General features: G+C 46.8%; 4 protein-coding genes across 4 annotated transcripts; 2 read left to right on the forward strand and 2 right to left on the reverse strand.

The window, feature by feature from the left end:
• Nucleotides 1-606: 606 nt before the first annotated feature.
• Nucleotides 607-3264, reverse strand: L228DRAFT_251750 (PLP-dependent transferase). Its single transcript, XM_018333630.1, has 8 exons — nucleotides 3113-3264; nucleotides 2959-3053; nucleotides 2103-2903; nucleotides 1709-2044; nucleotides 1473-1663; nucleotides 1235-1418; nucleotides 1145-1187; nucleotides 607-1091 (listed from the first exon to the last, which is right to left on the reverse strand). The coding sequence occupies exons 1-8, from the start codon at nucleotides 3155-3157 to the stop codon at nucleotides 960-962; spliced, it is 1827 nt and encodes a 608-aa protein (XP_018184437.1). The 5' UTR covers nucleotides 3158-3264; the 3' UTR covers nucleotides 607-959.
• Nucleotides 3265-3456: 192 nt separating this feature from the next.
• L228DRAFT_257357 (pre-rRNA processing protein-like protein Utp22) lies at nucleotides 3457-7340 on the forward strand. The gene is made up of 7 exons (XM_018333977.1): nucleotides 3457-3858; nucleotides 3922-4122; nucleotides 4189-4363; nucleotides 4424-5010; nucleotides 5056-5174; nucleotides 5230-6769; nucleotides 6826-7340. The coding sequence occupies exons 1-7, from the start codon at nucleotides 3511-3513 to the stop codon at nucleotides 7243-7245; spliced, it is 3390 nt and encodes a 1129-aa protein (XP_018184438.1). The 5' UTR covers nucleotides 3457-3510; the 3' UTR covers nucleotides 7246-7340.
• Nucleotides 7202-11604, reverse strand: L228DRAFT_251752 (hypothetical protein). The gene is made up of 5 exons (XM_018333631.1): nucleotides 11000-11604; nucleotides 10789-10937; nucleotides 8642-10734; nucleotides 7670-8576; nucleotides 7202-7613 (listed from the first exon to the last, which is right to left on the reverse strand). Exons 1-5 carry the CDS (start codon nucleotides 11462-11464, stop codon nucleotides 7415-7417), a joined length of 3813 nt encoding a protein of 1270 aa, XP_018184439.1. The 5' UTR covers nucleotides 11465-11604; the 3' UTR covers nucleotides 7202-7414.
• Nucleotides 11605-12451: 847 nt separating this feature from the next.
• L228DRAFT_242183 (ubiquitin carboxyl-terminal hydrolase) lies at nucleotides 12452-14070 on the forward strand (the record flags this gene model as incomplete). Its single annotated transcript, XM_018331388.1, has 6 exons — nucleotides 12452-12616; nucleotides 12677-12771; nucleotides 12827-12944; nucleotides 12995-13176; nucleotides 13293-13483; nucleotides 13535-14070. The coding sequence occupies 6 exons, from the start codon at nucleotides 12452-12454 to the stop codon at nucleotides 14068-14070; spliced, it is 1287 nt and encodes a 428-aa protein (XP_018184440.1).
• Between the last annotated feature and the right edge of the window lie 737 nt (nucleotides 14071-14807).

The raw sequence follows: 14807 nt of genomic DNA on the forward strand, positions 1-14807 counted from the left end.
CTTTATTCATCGTCCACCATGGAGTACAAAGTATATAAATTGCCTTTATTTTGCAATTTGGGCTTGAATATTTAATAAATAGAATCCTGACAATTGAACAGTGAACCTTCCAAGCAACTTCGCAAGCAACTTCGCAAGCAACTTCACTTCGACAAGGAGCTCGAAGAGGGGCCCTTTTGGAAGCAAACCCATTGAATAGATCACGCACAAAAAAATATGCCTATGAAGATCGAGCAGCATTTGTAAGAAGTCCTATGGAATTTCTTGGCTCCGGACCATTAGGTACATATCACGAAAGCCCAGGAGTATAAGGAGAATGCATCGCCAGAAAACTGGACGCCCTCTTGCGCTCTCTTATCCTCCTCTTTCTGATGGACAAGTCTCGATCGTGTTGTTGATATTTATTTCAGGCCAATTATAAAGTAGACCACTAGAAGTCGCAAGAGGAGAGTGGTGTAGGTTGAAATTCTATTACCCAGGAACCAAGCATATGAGATACATGCGTCAATTTAAAAAGAAACGCCGTCAGAGCACTGCGTAAATTGGCTGAGGGAACATGGCGGACGAAAGGGGGTTCCGTCCCTGATCAAAAACAAACATATCACCATATACATTTCTCTATTGGCCACCAACATATAAAGACTTATTCCTTGTGATGTAGGGACGTATAATAGATTACAAGAAAAACGTATATTCGCCTCTTGCGAGAGTGCTTAGAATCACTCTTTCCAATCGACACCGACACCGAGCTTCCATTGCCCAAGATTTGGTGGTCTCCAAGTCAGAACGATTAGACTGTTGCGCAGAGCTGCTGCGTCTCCTATTCGCCCTTTCCGCGCAGAGCCACGTTGAATGGCCTAGAAAGATTTCAAGGCATATCTACAAGGTCGCGGCCAATATTCTAGAACTGTTTTTCGACAGATTCAAATGCTCAAATTTTGGGACAAACATGAAACATGTCAATGCTCTGTTTCTCCTTTCGGGTAGCCAAGTCCGTCCAGTGCCCGTTGCACTCTACATGTCAGATCTCCTGAATCTTCGAGCCCAACACTTATCCTGATCAATTCTTTTTCTACACCAAACTCCGCGGCCTTCCTAAAATTAGTGAAAAGGAAAATTATTTGGCACTTTGGGCTGAACTCACCCATTCAAGCTCAGTATAATGCGCTAACAAAGTATAGAGCATACTAAAAAATATTAGTCCAGAAACAGATGACAGAGATCGGACTCTTACCAAAGGGTAAAATTAGTTCCAAGACTAGGGCCCTTCGCTGTCTCAAGGCTGTCAAAGAACTTCATTGCATCGTCGCTCGAGTAGAAAGTGGCGGACAAGAGCCCACCAAAGCCGCCATTAGGTGTTCGGCAAGAGTCATAGAAGGGGCGCGTGGAACTATACTTTGGATAAAACACCTCTTTCACTTCTTTGCCATCAGAAACGTTGGATCTTAAAGATACATGTTTTGGTGACTTACCACGAGGGTCTGCTTTCAGCACATCGCATATAGCTTCTGCATTAACGTTTATTCTGTCGATTCGCGAGACGAAGTCTCGACTGTTCCTTTCCATAAAAATCGCATCTTCCGCCCAGTAAGTGTCTTCATACTCGGCTGCAAGCGTCGTCCTCAACGCGTCGTAATACTTGCTCCGGGGATTCAGAACACAACTGTTTCGTTAGCCCGAGGTCCAACACTTCTGAAAGGCACCTTACCTGCCGCCCATCACATTACTGTCTCCGCTGAAGATCTTTGTTAGGCTACTGACGACAATGTCAGCATAAGGCAGGACCTGCACATTCAGGAAATTTCCAATTGTCTCGTCCACTACTACAGCAAATTCGTATTTGTCCGCAAGCGACCTTATCCGTTGGAGATCTGGCGTTTTCAAAAGGGGATTTCCAGGAAATTCGCAAAAAAGTGCCAGGAACCTCTCCCCTGATTGTAAGCGAAGTTCAAGGTCATCGAGCTGCTCGGAAGAGCCATGACCGTAAAACAAGCAGCCCGGTCCCCATTTCTGAAGAATTTTGAGAGTATCGACATAAGGAAAGCTAAACGGTTTTGCAATTAGCCTGGATGGTACCCGCTTATAACCTTGAGGGCACTTACCCGAAGCAGATGCTTTTTAAGGGACCTCGGGTCTTTAAGAGTATCCTATGTGTGTTGAATATTGAACTCATTCCCGTGGGATAGAGATAAACATCGTCTTCGGAAAACCCGGAGCTTTGACGAATCCGCTCCTCGTCTCTCGTCATTGTCAATGCATCCGTCAAGTCGACATCAGCCGTTAATGAGCCGGCAATCCGTTTTCTTATTGCAAGTTTTGCATTTGCAACAAATGAAAGATCCATGTTCCTACCAAACCTCTCTTCTACAAATTGATCTGCCTCTTCTCCGCCATGACTTCCGTTCAATGCTGAGGTTGATGTGCTATTTGGCTGACGGGTGAATTTGGAGACGCATCTTTCAGTGGCGTCCCCTCTCTGGTAGCGCTTTGGACCTTTCGAGAGTCGCTGAGGCTCTCTCTCATGATCTTGAGCGACAGATTTCTCAACTAATATACCTTCTTCATAAAGTCCCATGCAAAATTCGGCTCGTCGGCTCGAGATTCCATCCCCAGTATGTGCCCAAAAGCTTTTGGTAACAGGGAAGTGCTCCTTGGGGAATATAACGGCGAAGATCTCTGGTGCAAGTGCGTGGAGAGTTGTGTCTCTGGAAGTTCGAGGATTCAAAACCAGCTCGACGATGCGGACCCTTTGCCCGTGCAAGTCGGCCGCATGAGTGTAAAGAAACTCTGCACATCGAAGCGCAGCTGCTCGGGAAGGGAACAAAGCAGCAGTTTCGGCAGGACTGGCATGACTACGGCATATAATTTCTGCGAACCGTTTAATAGAATTATGGATGAAAAATCTATTTGGTCAGGCCACAGGTCACACATTTGAAGGGCATGATTGCAAGCGCGCACCTCGGATATCCATTCTTCATTTTGTTTATGACCCAATCTTCGCCCTCCTCATAGCCTATGTTGGCCTTCCATGTTGGCAACGATACGCTGACAGCCTAGAACCAGTCACGGTGAGAAAGAGATCAAGCAATAAAGGTATGATTTCAATTCGTACATGAGCCGTATCTGGAGGAATGGATTGACCAAGCTCCAGATTCATGTTCAACCAGGTGCAAATTCTACGCGAGAGATTTCTAAGCTCAAGAGTGATCCGTCCGTGATCCTAAGCTTTCACCGCTCGTGTAGATTTATACATTGTACTGTAGTCATAACCTGCAACTTGATGATGTTTGCCGATCTCGGATCTCTTGATGTCGAATATTTTGATTAGATGAGATTAGATTTAATCTGTAGCCTATTAAAAACAGGCTCCGGGAAGGCGGGTGTGTTTAGGTAAGCATTCTGCTTTTCGGTCTAACGCAGTTTAACACTTCATTAGCTTCAAAATTTCCTGAAAATCAATGCGCGCGACTCTTGTGTTTATCTCGATTGACAAGTCAAAACCGTGGAAACATGGCATCGCATATTCCAAAGCGTAGGAAGTTGGATCATGCTTCTTCCAGTGAAAATGAGACGGATGAGGAAAGTTTTGTCGACGCTGCCAAGCAGATTCCTATCAAAACAGAAAGCATGCAACCGTCATCGCAAAAACACGCACCTCAAAACAAAAATCGTGAGCCCACGGATCCTGCGCCAGCATTCTCCGCAGAGGTGTACAAGAGCAATCTCTTCAAACTCCAAACCGATGAGCTCCTGGCAGAAGTACGACCAAACTTTGCCGAACGATTGGTGGCTGTCGACAATGCGCTCCGCAAAATTAAAGGCATCATTGAAGAGATACCTGACAGCGGTCCAATTACTGTAATTACACTTGAATTTTGGGCCTTTGTAGCGACATGACTGTTAACTAAGTGATCGATATAGTTTAGTGAGGCTACAACGAAATTCCAGAAACTTGACAAAATTCAAGTGCCTTTCCCTGAGCCGAAGCCCCAGTCCGATCCAAATTACAAATTGGAATATTCACGGCCGAGCGCGATAAACGTGGTTGGAAGCTACGTTCTAAAGACAATGGCAAAGAGCAATAGCATATTCACGGTCGATGTTGCTGTTGTCATGCCCTCGGTAATGGCCCTTTGGCTATGCGCTCTCTTTCCGCGTTTTTTCGCTGCCCCAACTAACAAAATGTAGGAGATATTCCAGGAAAAAGATTACCTCAATTATCGCTATTTTCATAAAAGGGCTTTCTATCTTGCTTGCCTGGCAAAAGGTCTTAATGAAGCAAAGGATTGTCGCTTCAGCCTTAAATTCGATCTGCTACATGGCAATCTTTTGCAGCCTGTTTTGATAGTTGAATCATTCGATGGCAAGTATCCAGGCTTTATGCGCCTTATTGTAGTTTTGATCTTGTGCTGACGTTCTTTAGGATCTGGAGATTATGATTTCTCCAAATCTAATGCCCGGATTCAAATCATTCCAACTATACCGGAGACTACTTTCAATAAGTCGAAGACTATGCCAGAAAAAAATTCCGTCCGTCCAAATAGAGATGCGGCTCAATCTAAAGCATCACTCATGGAACCAACGCCATACTATAATGCCACAATACGGGCTGACTGTTCATTGCTTTCTTATAATAAATTCCTCCATACAGCTTCTGCATTTGCAGAGTCATACCGAGATTGCTGCATCCTGGGGAAAATTTGGTTAAGGCAGCGTGGCTTTGGGGGCGGCGTCCATGACGGGGGCTTCGGTAGCTTTGAATGGGCTGCGTTAAGTGCGATGCTTCTGTTTGGAGGTGGTCCCCGGGGCCGTAACGTCCTCTCGCCAGGGTATAGCAGCTACCAGCTTTTCAAGGCAGTTCTCCAGTTTCTGGCAACAAGAGATCTTATTCTTCACCCCCTAGCATTCGAATCCGATCTCCAAGCAACAAAGTCAGACTCTCCAGTCATTTTCGACGGATCTAGAGGACTTAATATTCTCTTCAAAATGACCCCCTCGTCATATCAAAGAGTATGTCTCTAAAATATCTTGTAGATGTTTTGCTGACGGAAATAGCTCCGTTTCGAGTCACAGCTTTCGATTCAAATGTTAAATGACTCCTTATTTGACCACTTCGAATCAACTTTCATTTTGAGGAGTAACGAGGCGCTGCAGGCTTTTGACGTTGTTGCTAGGTATATGCTCTGTCAAATAATTATTTTCTCTTGAGATGTACTTACGATTCTACAGGATACCAATCACATGTCTTCCCGCCGGTACAACAAACTTGCCGAAGGAGATGAGTTCTGAGGTTCAAATCTTGGCCGCTAGGATTTTCAATGTATTGCGTCAGGGATTGGGTAACAGAGCGAGGCTGGTCTCAGTTTCCCCACCAGCGCTGGCTCCGTGGGCACTAAAATCCAAAAAGCCAAATTTCAGCGGACGTCTAGAGTTCGAAATTGGGCTTTTGCTAGACCCGTCCAACGCGAATCGGACAGTCGATCAAGGTCCACCTGCTGAGGAGAAGCAAGAAGCTGCATCCTTTCGCAAGTTTTGGGGCCCGAAAGCGGAGCTTCGACGCTTCCGGGATGGACGAATCATTGAAACTGTTATATGGTCAACAGCGGAAACAGGCACGTCCGTGATTCAACAAATTATATCCTGGATCCTTTCACGGCATTTCGGCGACGAGGTTGCCGCGCAAACAACATTGTTCGGTGATGATTTCAAGAAGCTCTACACCAAATTTGGCATGGGAAATCTGGATATTCTGCACAGTTTTCAGTCAATAGAATCGGCATTCGCAACGCTAGAGAGAGACGTTCGGGGGATCGAAGACCTTCCCCTTCACGTGCGGCAATTATCGGGCTCCGATGCCCAGCTCCGCTATACGTCCATAACTTTACCTTCCGCCGAGTCGCTGCACCTGCAAGACAGACCTGCAGATGTTGTTTTACAGTTCGAGGGCTCAGGGCGGTGGCCTGACGATCTCGTCGCCATGCAGCAGACAAAAATAGCCTTTCTTCTAAAAATAGGCGAGAGTCTTCAAGCTCTAGGTCGTGGGATCGTGGTTCGCCCCGGCCTTGAAAATGAGCTATATTCTAAGATGAACAGCGCATTCCTAGACATCTTTTACCCTAATCACTTCAAATTTCGCCTCCGGATCCACAACGATCGTGAGCAAGCTCTCCTGGAGAAGCAGGTCGTAGACCGCTCTCTTGACCCACGATCCCGCGACGAAGCTGTAAAAGCATTGTCTGCCTACAAACGAATGTTTGTCCATTCACCGCTCCATACTCAAACTTTCAAATCTCTTTGCACCAGATTCCCTTTGCTTGGGCCGACAATACGACTTGTAAAGCGATGGTTCGATGCGCATCTTCTATCCAATCATTTCTACCCGGAATTGATAGAGCTTATAGTCGCTCGGATCTTCCTACGGTCATACCCTTGGCAGCCGCCTTCCAGTTTGACAACCGGCTTTCTACGCACACTTGCCTTCATTGCGCGCTGGGATTGGCGCAGTGAGCCCTTGGTCGTAGATCTTAGCACTGAAAGCACTGAGATGACTGCTCAGGACATTGAAGCAATCAGCGCTAGGTTCTCTACATGGAGGAAACTTGATCCAGCAATGCATCGTGTCGCGTTGTTTGCAGCATCTAATTTGGATCTAGAGGGAATTGCGTGGTCAGAGTCACGCCCTTCCAAGGTAGCCGCGACGCGATTGACTGCCCTTGCTCGATCCGCGTGTCTTGCTGTCAAGAACGCCGGTATGCATCTTGACCCTGCGGTAAGTTCTGTTCCTGATTCTGATGTGGAAGGAATTTGTGGGCTTATAATTTGCAGACCGTCTTTTCAACTTCATTAGCCGATTATGATTTTGTAGTCCGTCTCAACCAACGGTTGCTCAAAAACTTCAGAACAAACAAAAAATCTTCTTCCGATTTCAAGAATATCCGAGTCCAATCGGCGGAGAATCTCGATCTGGTAGACTGCGATCCTGTGCGGTCGTTCCTCAACGAGCTTGAGGATTGCTATTCCAACAATATTGTTTTCTTCAATGATTCCAACACAAGTTCTTTCATCGCAGGGCTGTGGAGCCCATCTACAGCGCCAAGGCCCTGGAAGGTCGGAATGACATATTCTTCGCAACCGAGCTGCGAAAAGGATGAAACGCAGATTCAGGTCAACAAGTCTGGAATCTTGCACGAGATTGGACGACTAGGTGGCGAGCTAATATTGGATATCGAAGCCAGGCGCTGTTGATAACCAGAGCTTTTCAATCACGAAAATCGAATCTATTGAGATGCTATAATTAAACTCCAGCCTAAAATGAAATGCATGAACTTTTCCACAAAAGCATCCTTTCTAACGCGAGAGATGTATTAATATTCCGCTACACCGATTCACAACCCCCATGTGGAGATTACGATAATCACTGAAGTAATTTCTGCCCAGTTCTACCCTCTGCTCTCTGGGTAGAGAAGGCGCAGAATCTGTCCTTTATAGCAATGACCTCGTATGTTCCTTCCTCTGACGCGCGAATAACTTTCGTGTGTTCATATGAAATGTCATGCTTGGTCTCCAAAACCTGCGATTTCCTTCCCTTCACCGCATTTGTGCTTCGGGTATATCTGGAGGTAATAGTTTAGCTTTGGGCTTTAAGATCATTCAAAGGAGTGGTACTCACGTGAATTCAAACGGCGGCGTGCCCCAGAAGTCGAAGATAATCTCCGCTTCCCCACCTTCATGTATGTCGATCACACTCTCTTGACCCTTGGATATCTTGACACTTGGCATTCCATGAATCATCCTGGTAATTTGTGTCTTCGCCTTGCACTCATGCATTCCATCGGTGACGGCATAGATTGTAAAATTGCCGGGCTTTTCTGCAATGCGGCGGAATGTAGTCGAGCCAGATGTCGCTTTTCGATCCAGCCCTTCAAAATTGTAGAAGATTCCGAAAGGAGGTGTTCCCGAAAGGGTGTAGGAAATGCGTTCACCGACACAGAAGTCTGCTTGCGAGTCCAACGGAGAAATGGAAGGCACATCCGCCACTATAACCTGGACGTAGGGAGCATCCTGCTCCGTGATACGCTGGCAACCACGTGAGTCTCGCACCTTATGGACCGTAACGACGTGGTTCCCCAGCGCCAGCAAGCGGTGTGGTATTCTGAACTCGTAATGGTTGGAATTGATGTTCGCAATGTTGATGATCTCAGGCTTTGGATTACTATGATGTTTAATCCGGATTTCTGCGCTGAAAGGAGCAGCGCCGCTAAATGTTATCGGAATTATATCGTCGCCAAATTCTGCCTCCTTGCAGAATTTATACGTTTTGCCGGGGTTTGTAAACTTGGCAGACGGCTTCTCCAGAACCTTTTGTCGAACGATCAGAGGCTGATACTTTTTGGGGTCGTGGTCGTAGAGGTAGTCGCTGAGCTCATTGAATTTGTACTCATAAATGCCAGGCTGCATGGTTTCCATCCGGATAGAGGCTACACCAAGGCCCGCGGTAAAGTCTCGAGATGTCAAAGACGCTGGACCATGTTGGGGAGTCAATCTCTGATCATACTTTACATGATATGGCGGCGTCCCTGCAGATCAAGGTTAGCTAAATTCTTAGGCAGAATGCTGAAGTCAAGTAGTAACCCATACTCACCTTGCAAAAGGAGCTCTATGGCGTCGTCATCGCCTTCGCATACATCATTCTGGACATATATGTCTCCATGACGTGCAATGGCCGGAGTTTCTGTGACGTTAACTTGAGGGCGTGGTATCCAGGATACCTCAAAAAATCGAGCATTCGCATCCACAGATCCTGGACAAATAGCGTCTCTCACGTCAAGGATTTCGTACGTGCCCTGGTCCGTGATGTCAATGATATCATTGCTGTAGGAAAGGCTTTTCTCCCATATTTCAGGGGTGGCAGAGTCGGTATTCCTATATTTGATCGTCCATGGTGCCTCGCCGGCCAGCCGAATCGGAAGACCCATCCGTTTTCCTTCAAGCATCAGAGATCCGCGCTTCCCCTCTATCTGCCCGAAGGCGGCCTTCGGTCTCTGATGACGAACTTGAATCTTCGCTTCCTGAGCTAAGCCAATCTTGCAGCCAGATTTGTCGGTCACCGAAGTTAATGTAACCGAATAATCGCCCCCATCGGTCAGCTTGTCTGTTGTAATCACGAAATTATCGGTTTCTATTCCTTTGATCTTTTGCTTGCTTCTCTTTCCTCCATGGACAACTTCGTAATCAAGAGTCCATGGACTCTCGCCCTGCAGCCTGATCTCGAAAGAAGCCGGCTCATCAATGCATGCTTGTTTCCTGGTCGGACCACCGACAAAATGAGCAGAAGCTGGAGGTTTTACGTCTTGCTCTAACACCAAATTTTTTGATCTTAAAGACTGTCCCTTGTAGACTGCGTCGCTTATCTCACGGAAATGATAAGTGTAATGTCCAGCTTCTTGAGGTCGTAGTTCGATTTGTCCACGAAGACGATCGATCCTTTCAAATCTTACTTGTGTTTGCTTCTCGCCTGTACGTTGAATCTCGTAAAGTACAGTGAATGGCGGAGTTCCTATAAGGTCTAGATCTACCAAGAGACCTATAGGATTTCCTGCACATTTATCGTAAATGTTGTCCGAAGTAATCGACAAGTCAGGCTCTGGCGGATTGAGAAGCAGAAACGTCGTAGGTTCAAAGACCTCGCCGCTACAGTATTGACTTGAGATCGACCTTAAGCTATAGAGTCCGGGTGTCTCAATCTCAGAAAGTTGCTGGCCATTTTGTATCCGAACCTCGTGCATCGAAGCTTCTGGGGAATGCTCGCCATCGGGTTGCAATTTCTCTGCAGGGGTGAAGAGATAGGTAAAGGTAAAAGTCGACTCCGATGTGGTACTATAAGGGGACACGAGATGGATCGGGAAATGAGCTGATTCACCCTTTGCGACGCGAAGAGGATGTTGTTGGTCGCGACCATCCAAAGCTGCCTTTGGCTTTTCGTGCACACGAAACAATTGCTCGAGATGGGTTCCCTTGGTGGAAGATTCCCATTCTTCTCGTTCTTGAGTGTAATTTGCAATGTTTCCGCAAGCATCATGTACCTCTTCAATTGAATAGAGCCATTCACCACTCGTGCTTAGAGACTCATTCAGAGGAACGCTGATTCTATGAGGACGAGCCCAAGAAGCGTCGACATTATTGACAGGCACTAGTAAACCTCCTGTCCTCTGTCGAATGAGTGGCGACACGAGATTCTCAGGCTGGATGCTCTGGAACGAGAACCCTCGGTCTGCTTTGTTAACCGTTCGACTATACTTTATTTTCAGTGGAGGCGTTCCTTCAACCTCTAGCGAAAAGTCGGAGAGTTGCCCTTTACATTTGTCCAGTCCGGTAGGTCGCACAAAAGCTTTGGGACATGTCACGACGAGAGTGTCAGAGTGCCTTCTTTGCACTTCAAGCTTTGACTCGTCTACGACCTTTTGAAGCCGGTATAATCCTGTTTTCTTCACAGGAAAGTCGAGATATAAAGACCCGTGTTGATCGTTCTTCGCGCGTTTCTTCTCAGCCTGTCTCTTCATGGTCTTGAGCTGCCCTGCAGAAAGTTTTATTGTCTCGTTGTGCTGCGCGTCGAGGTCAAACCGTAGCAGTTCCATCAAAATGGGGGTTGTTTGGTTGATTCGAATCGGAAGGCTGACAGAGTTTCTACCAGAACCAAGACAGAAGGATTGCTGTTGAGGATTTAGGACGGCAGAACTTGAGAGACATAAGTCAGTATTAGCGATCATGACCAGCGCAGCCCTGACGTACCCTTCGGGTAATATGTGGATGATTTGTTTTCCCAAAATCAACGACGCATTATGAAGTATATCCGCAGGTTTCACCCTATTCTCAGAAATAGATAGCTCTCTATCGTAAAGTACTTTTACTCCAGCTGCAAGCCAAGTCTGGAGCGGGATCTGTAATATGTTAAACAAGCCTTTCCCGTAGGTGATATTTTCTCCGCAAGTAGAATGCCTACCGGTACACGAAACATTAATAAGCCATCGAGAAGTGCATGAAGAATGAACAAAACGGTAATCGTAGAGAATGACCACTCAAGCCATGGTATTCGTAGGCCAGGCAGTCCATAGAGGAAAGCGCCGTCTACGAGGACCCATTTCATAAATAGCCAAAGCGGGTCCGCCTCGTCCGTCATTAACTTCCAGAAGTCGTAGAGCCTCCAAGCTGTTATTCCGCCATATGCAGCCAGCACGTAGAGCCTTTGGGAAGGAGCATCTATTACTTCAAACGGTATCAGAGGAGGGTGCGCCTCCTCGCTCGATTTCAAGGTCTGCGGCATGACCGGCAACTTCGATGTGGTGCCACGAGAGCCCGAGTGGTCAGAGTCCCGCGAAGCTGTAGCTGGTTCATTTGGCTTGACACGGCCCCAGCTAGAGACGGGGGAAGTAGGATAGGCAGATCGCAAGCGCGGGGTGCCTTCCATTGGCGCAATTGGTAGGTATCGAATAATTAGACCATGAGTCTGGGCAGAGCATCAGCTGATAAATGCTTGGGAGTTATTCTCAGCCCACTCTGAGCAGAACGGAGTGCCACACTTTGTTTGATGTCTTCACGGTTGGGGGTTCGTTGCACGCAGAAATAAAGTCCGCTCTAGTCCGGGATGTGCTTTTGATGTTTTGGTTTCTAGCCACAACTTGGCTATGCCTAATATGGACAGATGGTTGGTTAAGGTACTCGCGGTCGACATCATCCGGCAGTGAGAGCTGGAAATGCCCACAGCATGTACTCCGTAACTGCTTGACGGGGTTTTCGAACGAATCAGGGCCTTCAGATCACATACCTTACCTGCCAGTAGCTCTACCTACAAAGGTACTGTCGGTCGTTAATGATCAGCAACTTTACTCAAGCAGGCCCTCCAACGCGACCTGTCAATTTCGCTGACCTAAGATACGGTAAGTAAGCAAAGCCCTGTCCGAGCGAGGGAGGGTCTTTCAATCCGGCGCGCAACTGGCCCTTCTCGCTTTTTTGGAAGCCTTATGGTCTCCTCGGTCGTAACAAAGTATGGTTTGAGCTCTTTCTACTCAATAAATAGATAAATACAATATTCAGGCACCGCTCTCCATTCACACTTCTTGTATCTGTGCAAAGCTTTTGATCTTTCGCAAGGCTAGCCCTGTTATAAGAAACCCCTTAAACAAAGTCATTCAATCAGCCTCAGATACTCTTGCAGTGTGATCTGCACATTCACAGCTGCATGTTCTCCAGTTCTTGTCATGTCCTCAAGTTGCTTTCTTTCCCCTTTAGCAGTCATTGCTTGGATGCTTGGATGCAAAATAATAACGTTCTCTCCGCCCGGTTACAAGTTTCCGGCTTCATTGCCTCTGTTGTGTGAAAATAACGACCAGCCTCCGTTTGATGAGGACGCGGCTCCTTTCCCCGAATTCTGTTGAAATCGTCCACAGTTGTCATGATGGCGACCATGCAAAAAAGAAAGGGTCATGCTGGGGTCAGTAATGACCGACACACAACATCCTGCAACGACCATCAAACGTCATTCTCAAAGCAGCCAACTTCACCCGCAACAGAAGAAGACAGGGATGACTGGAAAGGATTTTGTGAAATCGAATCGGACCCAGTAAGCACGGTCACTGTTTTCCGCTACAGTTAAGCTCTGTTCACACATATGATTTACCAGGCATTTTTCGATGTCATGCTCCGAAATTTCGGTGTAAAGGGTGTGAAAGTCTTAGAAGTGTTTGGGTTGGATGATGAACTTCTTTCCATGTTACCGTAGGTTCGGCGAAAGCAAAACTTTGTCGTTCAAACTTTCTCTATGGTATTCCAGATGCCAACATATTTTCAGACAGCCTGTATACGGTTTGATATTCCTCTTCAAATGGATCGAAGACGACCCAGAGAGACAAGAGCCTTCTTGTCCTGAAGGAGTGTGGTTTGCAAACCAAGTGGGCTTCCTCCGATACTTCCTGCAATCAACCATGGCTAATTTGTACAGACTGTGGGTAATGCTTGCGCATCTGTTGCCTTGCTCAACATCGTAAACAATGTTCCTGGAATAGAGCTCGGCGGACCCCTCGAGCAATTCAAAGCTTTTACAAAGGACTTCACGCCAGCCCTGCGCGGGGACCAGATTGGAAATTTCGAGTTTTTGAAGCGGATACATAATTCGTTCGCAAGGTATGGTATCAAATCGCTACTTCCATCATCATCGACATAATGGATCAGCATGATCCTTCCACCGTTGAAACTCACTCGGCATATTTGTCGCAAGTAGATCATTGACAAGTTTTCAGGAAAATGGATATGTTAAATTGCGACCTTGCTCTCAAAAACGAGACGCACTCCAAAAAGACGAAGGTCGGAAGGACCAAATACGACTATACTTCGGATGGAATCGACGTTAGTTATCACTTCATTGCATTCGTACCCATCGATGGCAATCTCTGGAAGCTCGACGGTCTGGAAAGACAGCCTCAAAATTTAGGTGAGAGTTAACGTCATTTGTCATAGCAATTCCTTTATTAACACTTGCAAGGGCGGTGCGATAGCAAAGACTGGCTATCTCTGGCAAAGCCGCATATTGAATCCCGCATTATGGGATACGAAGGGGAACAGATTGAATTCAGCCTCCTTGGTTTGGCCCGAGATCCTATGTGCAATCTGAGAGTCTCACTTGCTGAAAATGTAAAAGATTTGCAAGGGCTTCAACAACAGATGGATAAGCTGGAACCAGGGTGGAGAGAAGAGCGGTTCCAAAACTTGAAAACCGAAGGTCTTCTCTTGGGACCCGATATAGCTTACGGCTTGACACAAGACAACATTGACAGTGCCGAGCTCTCTGAGGAGATAAAGGGCTTGCTCCTCGAAGGAGACATGTCGTCCTTGGAAGAGACTTGGAGCTCCTTAGCACGAGGTCAGACTCACTTACGAGCAAATATCGTTGAAGAGGAGCAATCCACTCGGAGAGATGACGACCGTGCGGCGAACCGCCGACACGATTACGGTCCATTTGTTCAGAAGTGGATTCAAGTCCTGGCTAGGAAGGGTGTTCTGAGGGAACTCCTGGAATAGAAGCATCCGGGGCGTACTGCATGAAAGCATTGATCAGTGATCAATGCCTAGGCTCGTTTCTGTCATGAAATTTTTTAATGTCTATCTGCCCACGAGTCTGGCCTTCTTGGTAAAGCAGTCTCCCCGCTAATTTCACAAAGCTGTTCTCATTCACCCTAATCTAGCTCCCTGTATTTCAAGAGCGAAGAAGTCTAAAACATCCTTCGGTGCTCACCCGTGGTTGCCCCCCGTGTGCGTCGGCTAAGCAGCCTCAGGAGGATGATGTTTATGAGCAGGAGATGGATAGGTGGTCTGGTGGGTAGGTTTGGAGGGTAGGTTTGGAGGGTCCAAAGTAGTTATACCAATCTCCGGTGGGAGCCTCAAAGACAAAGCCAAACATCATGGCGCGTCATCTACAAAAGTATCTCTTTATGCACTTGAATTGACAGGTTTGTTGCACATCCCATAACGCTGTACTATGTTGTACTGGGGTATCTTCAAGGGAGGCGCTGTGGGTTGCTTTAATTGTCGTATTTATGTATATCCCGGAACATCATCTTAACCGAAACGGGAGATTTAGAAGCCTAACTTCAGTGGAAGTAACTAGCACCTACAGTCCAGATTGGCCCGTTGATTGATCCTATTTGTATAGCAATTTCTAGATTTCAATGCCATGTGCTGGAAACGGCTTGGTCTTGAAGCTCGGTCTCGTAAGGGATACTTTATTGTGGAATATTTGCCGCGTTTTCCTGAGCAAG

The sequence above is a fragment of the Xylona heveae genome (genome assembly GCF_001619985.1).
Source record: "Xylona heveae TC161 unplaced genomic scaffold L228scaffold_16, whole genome shotgun sequence".
Taxonomy (NCBI): domain Eukaryota; kingdom Fungi; phylum Ascomycota; class Xylonomycetes; order Xylonales; family Xylonaceae; genus Xylona; species Xylona heveae.

Bases quoted from the DNA above. Each gene is read 5' to 3' on its own strand.
- L228DRAFT_251750 (XM_018333630.1), bottom strand. From the start codon at position 3,157: ATGAATCTGGAGCTTGGTCAATCCATTCCTCCAGATACGGCTCAT. The intron at 2,904-2,958 runs GTGCGCGCTTGC...CTGACCAAATAG, and splicing joins ATGAAGAATGGATATCCGAG to ATTTTTCATCCATAATTCTA. The intron at 2,045-2,102 runs GTAAGTGCCCTC...AAAACCGTTTAG, and splicing joins TTAAAAAGCATCTGCTTCGG to CTTTCCTTATGTCGATACTC.
- L228DRAFT_257357 (XM_018333977.1), top strand. From the start codon at position 3,511: ATGGCATCGCATATTCCAAAGCGTAGGAAGTTGGATCATGCTTCTTCC. The intron at 4,364-4,423 runs GCAAGTATCCAG...GACGTTCTTTAG, and splicing joins GATAGTTGAATCATTCGATG to GATCTGGAGATTATGATTTC. The intron at 5,175-5,229 runs GTATATGCTCTG...ACGATTCTACAG, and splicing joins GCTTTTGACGTTGTTGCTAG to GATACCAATCACATGTCTTC.
- L228DRAFT_251752 (XM_018333631.1), bottom strand. From the start codon at position 11,464: ATGGAAGGCACCCCGCGCTTGCGATCTGCCTATCCTACTTCCCCCGTC. The intron at 10,735-10,788 runs GTACGTCAGGGC...ATGTCTCTCAAG, and splicing joins ATCCACATATTACCCGAAGG to TTCTGCCGTCCTAAATCCTC. The intron at 7,614-7,669 runs GTGAGTACCACT...TATTACCTCCAG, and splicing joins ACGCCGCCGTTTGAATTCAC to ATATACCCGAAGCACAAATG.